This window comes from Sphaeramia orbicularis, chromosome 1 (genome assembly GCF_902148855.1).
Source record: "Sphaeramia orbicularis chromosome 1, fSphaOr1.1, whole genome shotgun sequence".
Taxonomy (NCBI): domain Eukaryota; kingdom Metazoa; phylum Chordata; class Actinopteri; order Kurtiformes; family Apogonidae; genus Sphaeramia; species Sphaeramia orbicularis.
The window spans coordinates 52,409,817-52,421,942 of NC_043957.1; the positions used below are offsets into that span (position 1 = coordinate 52,409,817).

The window sequence follows — 12,126 nt, forward strand, 5'->3', positions numbered from 1 at the left end:
AGATAAGAGACTGTCCAACCTTATGATGCTGTTTGGCCCTGCAGAACCCACCAAATATTTCATGCAGTAAAATAATAATACATTACCATATATAAACAAATATGAAATACTAAAATGACTCTATGTATAATGGTTATTAATCATCACTGTAACGTTCCCTTTTTCAGTCTTTAAATATGGTGTGATGATCAGATGACCCACATCAAGCCCATTCAAATATTAGTGAGATTTTAAACAATAAAACAACAAAAATAAAAGGAAGCGGGAATAAGAATTTCGGATGAGAAATGGGAAGAAATCTGTCAGTTTCAGTGGGTCTTCTACAAATTCTTTAGAATGGAGAGAGCATTATTGGAAAAATGTGGTTAGATTTTTGAAGACACCCCATCAGGGTAAGTACAGAGATGGCACTTCTGAGTGTTGGAGACAATGTGGATCAAAAGAGGCCAATCATTATCATGGGCTCTGGGACTGCCCCAAGATGCATCAGTATTGGAGGGATATTCATGGGACTTTAATATCGGTCTTCAAGATTCATGTTCCTTATAACTTTGTAAATTTATATCTTGGTGATGTCTCAGTACTGGAACGGTGGGAGGATACAAAATTATTACAGGCGCTTTTAGCAGCCAGCAAGAAATTGATTACAAGAAAGTGGCTAAAGCCAACTCAACCATTAGAAGACTGGTACGAGATCGTCTTGCAAATTTTCAAAATGGAAAAATTGACTTACAATATCAGAATCCAGAGGGATAAATTTTACCATATTTGAGACAAATGGATTAAATTTGTATCCTCTAGCCGCCCAGAATTTGTATCACTCCTCTAAGAATTCCTTGTTTACAATCTCCCTGTATTTACTCTTTGGGAATGTTTTACTTTTGCATAAAAGTGTAATGTTTAAAGAACCCAGAGGTATTGAAAATGGTGATTGTCTTTTTTTTTTTTCTTTTTTTTTTTTTTTTTAGTGAGAAGTTCCAAAACTGTAAGCACCCAGTTCAGGTTTTGTTTTTTTTTTTGACACTGTTGAATGTATAAAATAAGAAAAACAAAAAGGACTCTAATGGATATCATATGTATGAATGTTGATGCAGAGATATCTTGCTTCTTGTCCAATAAAAACAAAATTAAAAAAAAAAAAATTTACACACATTCTTGATTTACAAGGTCAGCAGGTGATATGTGTCAGCTATGTAAACATATAAGCAAATGATAATACAGAAAATAAAGGGCTGAGATTTGTATATAAAATAAAATAAACATAAATATACTAAACTAAGATCGCTACCTCAGAAGGTCAAACAAGAGGCATGTTTCATCTATAGAAACACACATGCAAATAATACACATTCACAATAATTTAAGTATTTTTACCTCTTTGCATGAAACGATTGTGATATTGTGATTTATTCTTGACAGATAAAGTGTAGCCTGGAATCCTTGCGCCTGGTTGAAGGTGATGACCTTTGGCCTCCTACTCCTTAGTGCCTTCTCTTTTTTGTTTGAAGACATTCCCTCTCTGCTCCCCTTTCCAGTCCATCTAAACTTGATATATGTTTGCAAAAACAAATTTTAAAACCACGATCTGAATTTTGTTGGAAAACTTTGACTAAATAGTTGAGTTAATTTAAGATAACTCATTAAATGTGCGACATGAACAAATAAGGCACCTATTAGTTAGCTCTACTAAAATATATGAATTATTTGATAGTTTTACTCAGTCACATTGCCACAGCCTACAGCAGAAGTTCTCAACCATTTGGAAATCCTCCCAAAATAAAAGACAAAAAAGCTGAATATGACATCAAGAGATGAAAACCTGGTTTGTATGTGTCATGCCACTGTCAACTGTAATGTCCTAAATAAATACTGTTGTTTTTCCTGCCAACCAGTACAAAACCAGATTGATTTGTGATTTAGTGATTTACTTCGAACATGCAATGAAATTTAACATACATGTACTTGCAAAACATACATAATAATACAAATATCAAGAATCATAACAATCTTAGTCAGAAGAAAAGCACAATAATTCCATTTACATGCCCAAAAAGGGGTGGAAAGAAGTATAATTTATTTAATCCCACCCCCTCTCCCTACAGTATTATTAATAATATATGTCCCTCTTCCTTTTACATTACTCTTCAGTATTTATATATCTATTCACACACACAAACACACCTACACACACACTCATTCATCCATATACACATATATATGTTTATACATATACACACATAAAAATACACATATAATCTTTTACAAATGCCTTTCTTAGTTGTGCTAGCTAAAAAATAAACAAATAATAACTAACTCAAGGAAGGAAATATATACATAAACAACAGTGAACATATGGTGACAATTAATAACCCTCTTCCCTACATCTTGTGAAAAACATGTTCTTATAAGTGTTTTTGAATTGTCTTATGTTTGAACATTCCTTGTGCTCCTCCCTTTATTTAATCCATAAAGACCCAAACATCCATCGTCTACCAGAACCATCTACTGATCTAAACTGTTTAATACCTGTTGATCCACTAATCCTATCAATACATGTAAAAAACTGGTGTAAAATGCAGTTTGTCGTCTTTTCATGGTCATCAGATATGACCCATTTGGACGTTCAGAGGCTCCGTAGTGAACGTGGAAACACCGTCATCTTCTACAACATTAATTCACTAGTAAAACCCATGGAGTTGGATCAATGACAGTGGATGGAGATGCCTGTTTTATGTTCAGCTAATGCTATATTTGACTGTAAAAGTCACTTTTTCTTCCATTTTCTCTGTTTGTGATATAATAACCTTTGGATTTATTCTGAGGTTTCATGAACATCTACATGATCAGTGAATTAAACAGAAAAACACCAGATTTTTACTGAAGAAATGCAAAATAAGGAGGGTAATATTACCATAAATGGTGATAAATCACTTAAATAGGTAAATATAGAGAAAAATTCATTTGCAAACTGCCACAAAAGTAGAGTATGTATTCAGTTATATTTCCTATTTATCTATCTCCTATGGGAAAAAAAGACTGTTCTTGGCCTGATTACACTGGTCTACAATTTTTTAGAAATGATTTGCTTCAGAGATTAAATGTGCTAAATGTTACGTATTTTAATAAGATAAATTGGAAAATAAATGACAAAAGTGCCGGTTTGCTGATGTTTTCAAGGTATATGATTAAGTGTTATTACACATATATATTGGTTTATGTACATTTATATAATAGTTTTATAAATCTTCCACTAAATAGAACCTGTAAAGTGAATGTATTCTAATGTGCAGACAGTGTTTTGAAGTAGATCTTGTAGCTCTGAGACAAATATTCCTTTTGAGTCAAACCCATTCTCTCGTTAATTCTTGAATTTCACATTTTGACCCAAGGCTGTATCTTGGAAAGTTCAGCCAACCAGCATTTTTGACTTGATTTTTCTTTATCAGTGACTCTAATGTGGTAAAATTTCATTACTTTTATTCTGGAAGCATTTTCCTTGTAGACCTGTGTTATGTGTAATTTCCTACGTCAGACCTAATTAGTCACTGAAAATGCCGCTTATTTTTGTAAATTCTCACATCTATATAATAGTATATAAAACAGTACAGGTTATTTTAAATGGCCTCAAAATGCACTTTTTATCTGATCATTTGGCAGCACCACTGTTTATGCGTCACTCTTGATGTTACTTTGAGACCCACTGGTGGAACACGTCCCACTGATTGAGAGTTCTCCAGGGGGACAGATAGTACCAGTCCAGATGGCAGATCATTTTGTCCCTTGGACTTTATACAAGGTTTACACTTAATTGACTGGAGGATTTTTACTTGTAATATACTGCTTATGAAAAACTCAAACTCTAACATGTCACTAGAGGTCACTATTGCACCACACAAAATTAAGTGTTTTTGTTTTGTTTACATGTGTTGCAATTTCTTTGAGTATAATGTTTCACAGCTCCTTATATTTTATTCGTTGTAGATATTTTTCTATACCTTCAGAATCTCTCAGTCACAAAAAAAAACAACAAAAAACAACATCAAAAGGTTGATATAATCCCATTTAAAACATTTTATTGATAAACATACACTTGCTATAAAAGATGATGAACTCAGTGCTCCATTCCTCTGAGGGATGAAGATGCTGTCAGGTGTCCAAACAGAGGCAACGACACAAACAGAGGAGTTCAGCTCAGACTCTGGGGAGGCAACATTTGTGATACAGGCCGACGAGGAAAGACGGGGAAGAAGGGTGTTGGATTAACAAGAAAGCAGCAAATAAGTCGGTGTCATTGGTTTAGCTCGTGAGAAGGAAGGGGTTGAAGAGAATGACAAATGACAGGAGAGGCCGATCTATTCAAACATTTTTTGCTGGTATGGAACTGTGCTTCAAGTCCAGTCACACATAGATTACATACATACTGTTACATGCATGAATCATACACACATGCACACACTTATTACACACACACACTGTGCCTTAGACCCTGAGGTCTGTGTGAGTGTGAAATACTCCTAGCCCTGCCATTCATTACATAAGGCACTGATTGGGATGCAGTCGACCGACGAGAATTAACAATGACTAAAATATCTTAAAGGGAAAATATTTAAAATCCAAAGAACAAGTATTATTAATAACATGCATTCTCATTCCTGTAAAATTAATGAATAAAGAAATTGCCTGTGTAGTATAAACAGCCACACAGTTAGGAGTGACTGTGATCTGAAAAAGTCAAAAAGAAGATGATGTACAACATGTAACAGGAAATAGCAAAGTTAAAACTGCTGAGAGGATCACAACTGACGTCAAACTCACACTGTTCCATCTGAGCAATACTCACAATAACTTATATATGTTTTTCTTTCATGCAAAATATAAACAGAAAAGCCAAAATGAATGAGAAGATATGAGTAAGGCATAATAATGGTCAAGCTACTTCAGGTTATTCAACCCAAACCACTTTACGTCACGCTCAGAGACGAGTCACATGACCAGTGCAGAAGCAGGGGCTGATGAATCTCTGCTGAATTAGATTTTGGGACTGATGTGTTAAAGACAGTAGAGTTCAGGTTTGAGCTGAACCTTATTTTAGTTACTTGACTGTGCTTAACATGGATGTGCAAAGGCCTAAACACACTATTTTCTTGATTAAGTCCATGCTACAGATAATCATCAGAAGAAGTGTATTCACATGTACGCTTATGCAGGTGGTGTTTCTGTCCATGTATTGTGGATTTTTTTTTTTTTTTTTTTTGCTGTAAAGCTGTTTGCGCATTTCAGGAAAAAGCGACAATTCCAAGAGTTTTCCAGGAAATTCCAGAAGGTCCAGAAAGTGATTGAAGATTCCAGATTGTTCTCCGTCCAATCACTCGTGGTGACAGTTGGTGTTTGAGTCCAAATACAGGCCATCATAGTGTGGTGGGCTGACCTCTGCCTGCACACAAAACACACAACAGCGTCCTAAACACTGAGCCCATAAACGTCAGTAACTTTACATGAAAAACAATAAATGCTTTTTTTTTTTTCTTTACCTCTGATTTCAGTGAGGAAATACTCCCTGTCTTGTTAAAAACTCTGCATTCTGAATCAATCTTTCTATTTTAGGGGTAAGCTGACATCTTCATGGGCAGAAAACTGACCAACAAACCAATCAGTGCATAAGGCTGATGCTAAGTACAGAAAGAACGTGCGAAAAAATGTTAATTTAGCAAATCCTTCAAAATAAAACCAGTGCCATTGTATTGGTTGCGTCTATTACAATGATATATATTTGCAATGACTTTTAATTTGCCAGTGACCTCATGTGGGCCAATCAGGGTCAGCTATCGGGCCGTATGTGGCCCACAGGTCATACAATGCCCAGGTCTGGTCTAGACAGATGTGCTCATGGTTTCACAGTACTCATACTTTTTATTTTAAAATCAAGTTTCTACTGTTGGTACTCAACAGACAACAACATATGTACTATGTGCATCTATAAACAAAGCATGTTTGGCCCATATTTACTGATCCTTAGTGTCAAAGTGTTTTACAATCTACCCTCCTATGAAACAGGCTTCTTTGTCTACATTTGAAGTCATCAAATTGCCATGTTTGTCATCAAGACACCCAAGGACACTACAACAAGATAAAACAGACAATGCATAAAATACAAAGAAGTAAACAAATAGATAAAAGAATAATTACAATATATAGAAAATCAGTAATGCATTCAACCCCTTATGCTGATTTTAGACCTACATAAATTACTTATGTAGAACATTGACAGAGGGTCTGTATTTCTGGGTTGTACCACCCAAGATGAATTTAACTTGAACTCAGATGAGTTCTCATTAGACTTCAGCAAAACTAGGTTTAAAATGAAGAAATCCAGATATAACATGAAGCATCGCTCTGTTACAGGAAATATGATTTTTTAATGTAAACTGAAATTAAGCAGAGTTTAACCAATATGGAGATGTGGCCATAAATTAAAAATAGAAATAAATTAATATATAAATATAAATGTGTGCTGTCATGACCTGGTAAGTATAAAGAAGCTATAATTTGTCCTTCAAGAAAAACTTGTACTAACAGAACAATATGGCTAAATAACAGTAACAGTAATCATTATAGTAATATATAGTAAAGGCAATAGTAACATAGTGACCTCCATAATAGTTTTGTCAGTGAACAGGTATTTTGACAGTTTGGGTTGAGTCTGTCCATTAACTTTCTATGAGAAATTTGATTATTTTGCTCAATCCATCTCAAAATACATTAACCCCAAAAGACCCAAACATCCCCCAGAAACCAAAAGCATCATCTGAGCTAAGATGTTTAATACCTGTTGATCCACTCATCCTATCAATACATGTAAATAACTGGTGTAAAATACAGTTTGTCATCTTTTCATGATCATCAGATATGACCCATTTGGACGTTCAGAGCCTCTGTAATGAACATGGAAACACTGTCATCTTCTACAACATTGATTCACCGGTAAAATACATGTAGTTTGACAAATGACAGTGGTTGTAGATGCTTGTTTTTACTATATATTTTGATGGAAACGTCACTGTGTCTTCAATTTTATGAATATCTATATAGTCAATGTATTAAATACATGGCAAATGGCAAATGGACTGAACTTATATAGCGCATTTTCTACACCTTAATGGTGCCCAAAACGCTTTACACTTCTTCACATTCACCCAGTCACACACACATGCATACACCAAATATAGGAAAATACCTGATTTTCACTGACAAATGAGAGCTAACAGAGCACAGGTCTGGTGATGTGAGACTAGTTTCAGACCAACCAAATCAAATCCAGGTATGAAATAAAAACTAAACTGAAAAGAGTTAAATGTCATCTTTCAAAATTTTGGTTTTTAACATTGGTTCAGTTGGGTTTATAGTGTTAAAAGGGTCATATTTTGCTAAACCCACTTCTATTAGTCTGGTACATTTATTTGTATATTTGGAGCCTAATAGTTCGTAAAGTTTGAATTTGAACCCTCCAGGTGCTGCAAAGCTATCTTTATATTCATTTTGGCAAAAATCAAGTGGATTTCTACAACCCGTTTCTATTCCTGCTTAATTTGGTACGTTCTATAACTAGTTACGTCACAACATTTGCACATATAAGGTCAAGACTTCCAATGAATATTTCTCTGAGTACGCCATAATTGTTTGTCAGCAGCAGTGGTTGTAGTCCATACTGAAAATATGTTCAAACTTCAAGCCAGTTACCTAAAATGTTCAGTTGTTGGTTGTATTAACAAACACAAGTGACTGAACAGGACAGAAAGCACGGTTAACAACCTGAAGGGGGACGGGTCATGTGGATTTAAAGGGCCAGCGCTCAAAACGACCTTTCTGGTGTCATTAGTCAAAAATAGGGGTTGAAGATGGACCTGTGGAGTTGAATTAATGAAGAATTCAGACCCAAGCAGAGCATTTACAGTTTATGTAGACCACAGGGAAATGTTTTAAAATGCATAATTCCATTAAAAAAAAGCAAAACATCACTCCTTTAAATTGTGATTTATTCATGTCAGTCTATGTTTATGTGTTCTCACCCCTGGATGCTATGTAGCATTCATGGCAGCTCAGCAGTCCATTACGGATCCTGACGTCAGTCCCTGAAGTGGCATCGCCCAGCTGCCCTTGACACACGCCACACTGAGGACAGAAACAACAAACACACATAAGATATCAACCATGGTTAAGATGCTAAAATTCTAACACAGTAGGTAAGAAACTCGAAGAAAAGGCTTTGAAAGTACCTTGAAGCACTGCATGTGGAAAAACAGCCCCAGCGTATCGATGATCATGGCGGCTCCTTTCCCCAGAGGCTGAGAACATCCTGAACATAGCCTCTTCCCGCTAACACATCTACACGTGGAAAGGAAAAAGCAGGCGTTCAGATAATAACTTAACTCATAAGGATACAGTGATACTTTTGTGTCAGTTCCCAAATTAATTTTCTCTATATTTGACCTTCCTTAAGCGATTTATCACTATTTATTGTCATATTATCTTCTGTATTTTGGGTTTTTTCACTGAAAATCAGGTATTTTCCTATATTTAATTTACTGATCATATAGATGTTCATAATAGCTCAGAGTAAAGTTGAGGGTTACTATATCAGGAACAGAGGAAACTGAAGAAAAAGTGACTTTTTCCGCAAATCTGTCCTTAACTAAACATAAACCAAGTGTCTCCATCCACTATCATGGATCCAACTCCTCAGGTTTTACTGATGAATCAATGTTGTAGAAGATGACGGTGTTTCCATGTTCACTACGGAGCCTCTGATCATCCAAATGGGTCATATCTGATGACCGTGAAAAGCTTTTACACCAATTATTTACATGTATTGATAGGATTAGTGGATCAACAGGTATTAAACATTTTAGATCAGTAGATGGTTTTGGTTGACAGTGGATGTTTGGGTCTTTATGGGTTAAAGAGTGAAAGTCACATTTCTGCTAATCTTTGTAAATGTAGTGAGCGTCACCTGCTTGGTGAAGGAGGCTGAGGCGATGACGGGGAACACTGCTGGGTGCTCGTCACAGCATCATGTGATCCGGACCTGAAGGCAGAAAATCATGAACGTTAATGCTTTCAGTGACTTAAGAGGATTAAAAAAGTTACACGTCTAACAACTCGTTATGTAAAAAAACGCATTATGTAATAACGCAGCAAAATATGACCAATTTTAAAGTAATACATAATAGGTTTAAATAAATTTCCCCACATTCTGCGACAAAGTATTACACATTGCAGTGGTGTGTTTTCAATGTTTTTTTTTTTCCATGGAGTCCTGTCAAATGACCTTTATATTTGCAAGGAATAAAAATCTCAGTAAGTTTTTCCAGAAGTCTTTGAAATTGTTTGTAATTAGAATAGAATAGAATAGAATAGAATAGAATAGAATAGAAAAGAATAATTTATTGTCATTGCATTGTACAGTACAACGAAATTTAAAAGCTCGCCACTGGTCATTCACTCCCACACACATACACACACTCACTTACACACCCACACAGGCAGATATCAAATGAATAAATACAGTGGTAGAGTGCAGGAGAAATAAAGTGCGATGCAGTGCTGAAGAAAAACAAGTAATTGTAAGATAAATACAATAAACATCTGATTCTGAGTTGAATTTCCCTCAGGATTAATAAAGTGTCTATCTATCTATCTATCTATCTATCTATCTATCTATCTATCTATCTATCTATCTATCTATCTATCTATCTATCTATCTATCTATCTATCTATCTATCTATCTATCTATCTATCTATCTACCTACCTACCTACCTACCTACCTACCTACCTACCTACCTACCTACCTACCTACCTACCTACCGATCTATCTGAGTCTGTTTAGTCCAAGGTCAAGTATAACTCTGGACTGATTTTTTTTATGTTGGGTTTTATTTTGAGTTTGATTCAGCATACACTATTCCCATTTTCATTGTAAAAAACACTCCCACATTCTTCAATATCTGCTACAACATGTGATGCTTCAAAATGCAGAAGATTAGGGTCAAATCCAGGTGTTACATAAGTGAAAACATATTACATTTTGCTGAGTTACATAATGCAGTTTTTATATAACAGGGTTGCTACATGTACGATATATAAAACCAATGCAATATTAAAGAGAACAAGTGAATATTCAGCATTTGTTCAACGCTGTGGAACATGTCATCCACTTTTCAGATAGGAAATGGTTTCTGTAACATTAAATTATCTGCTTGAAAGAAAACGAAATCACGAGAGAAGTGAGATATGAAACCCCCCCACAAATTTCAGGATTTTGCCTTCCATTACAAGTCTGAGGTGCAACACCATCTAAGCCAAAATTAGAATAAAACCAATGTGGAGAGCATTATCAGCGATGTTACAGAATACTTACAATTTAAATACCACCTCCTTAATGTCAACAGTAAGTAAATCCAAAGAGTTTAAGAACATAAGTACTGCCAACTTTCTGCCACAAAATAATAGAGATTAAAGTTGCAAATATTAGGCAAATAACTTGTAGTAACAAATAATTTCGACCCACGACCGGATAGTGCCTACGACAGTGGTTCCCAACCTTTTTTGGCTCGGAACCCCATTTTAACATCACAAATTTCTAGCGACCCCAGACATTCAAAACTGAGACATTTTTCTCTTGGAGATGTCTTAGCGGGGCCAGGCGAGTGAAGAAATCTTTCCATTCTCTGTTCGGTCCTCTCAGATGTGACATCCTGCATTTTATTTGAACTTGATTTTTATTAGGAAAAATGTGTGGTGTTTTAATTATAATGAAATATATATTGAATCATTAAAAAATATGTTTTATTAGTAATTCATCTACCTTTTTTTTTTTTAAATCAATTACTAGAAATTTCAAGCAACCCCATATGAATTCCCTGCGACCCCACGTCGGGTCTTAACCCTCAGGTTGAAAAACACTCGCCTAAGACCTCTGAAAACATCAGAAAAACCCTAACATTTAATACTAAAGTGAAACCACAAATGAAATATTTCAAGAGCAAAAATGCATCAACACGAGGGCAACTCAAGATAAATGTATAATAAAACACAAACACTAAAAAGACTCAATTGTTTGGAGACTTAGACTCTGACCCCTGACCTTAAACCTGGTCTTTACCTTAAATTTGACTCATTTACATTGTGGGGTCCAACATTTTGCTCCCACCAAGTTCTTGGACCATAGATGATCAGTTTGTTTGTTTTTTTTATTACCTCCGCCAAGGAGGTTATGTTTTTGCCAGGGTTTGTTTGTTTGTTTGTTTGTCTGTTTGTTTGTCTGTCCGTTAGTGTGCAACATAACTCAAAAAGTTATGGACAGATTTGGATGAAATTTTCAGGGTTTGTTGGAAATGGGATAAGGAAGAAATGATTAAATTTTGGTGGTGATCGGGGGTGGGGGGACCCACGGGGGGGCCACTGATCAGCCTTGGCGGAGGTCTGTGCTCTCCGAGTGCTTCTAGTTTAAGAGGTGTTATTAATAGACACAGACCAAAACTCCTCGGGACACAACAGGATAGACCTTCAACCCAACAACACATGGGCCACAGAGCCAACTGATGAATTAAACTCACCAAAGCGTCTATAATACGGAAACACATGAAAAAACAAAAAATGCAGACTCACATACAGCACACACACACACACACACACACATCCTGCTTTACCTTTTAACAGTGTGTGGCTGGTTGGGCTGCTGAGGGTTGCGGTCCAGAGATGCCGTCTTCCACAGCTCCTGTTTCTTTGATGCTTCTTTGTCACAAGCGGAATCTGCACAAAAACACATTTTCAAACAACTACCATCATAAAAACACTAACTGATATAAGACTGAATCATATATTGGAAGGTATTTCTGAATGTAGCTCACCTTGGAAAAAATGCAGCTTTGAGGCATGTTGACCTTCACTGGGTGTGATGAGGTTCTGTCCATTGTGTAGCAGGAGGTTGTTGCTCTTCTCTGACTTGTTGTTTTCTTCAGGTGATGGGGTCATATCTGCTTGTCCAGACTGCTGACTCAACAAGCCAGAGGGATTGAGTGGTGTCACAGTTTCCTCCAGAATACGTCTCTCCTGGAATAGATGCAGAT

The 12,126-nt window shown here is 35.9% G+C and overlaps 1 protein-coding gene across 1 annotated transcript in view; it reads right to left on the reverse strand.

The window, feature by feature from the left end:
- Positions 1-4,056: 4,056 nt before the first annotated feature.
- The window catches only part of LOC115424151 (LIM and calponin homology domains-containing protein 1-like), a 45,703-nt gene continuing 37,633 nt past the window's right edge, over positions 4,057-12,126 (reverse strand). The window contains exons 26-31 of the mRNA XM_030141257.1: positions 11,908-12,109; positions 11,707-11,809; positions 9,008-9,082; positions 8,274-8,382; positions 8,067-8,169; positions 4,057-5,434 (exon numbers count right to left, since the gene is read on the reverse strand). Coding sequence (XP_029997117.1) covers positions 5,409-5,434; positions 8,067-8,169; positions 8,274-8,382; positions 9,008-9,082; positions 11,707-11,809; positions 11,908-12,109 — 618 coding nt within the window. The 3' untranslated portion in view covers positions 4,057-5,408. The remainder of the gene's footprint in view (positions 5,435-8,066; positions 8,170-8,273; positions 8,383-9,007; positions 9,083-11,706; positions 11,810-11,907; positions 12,110-12,126) is intronic.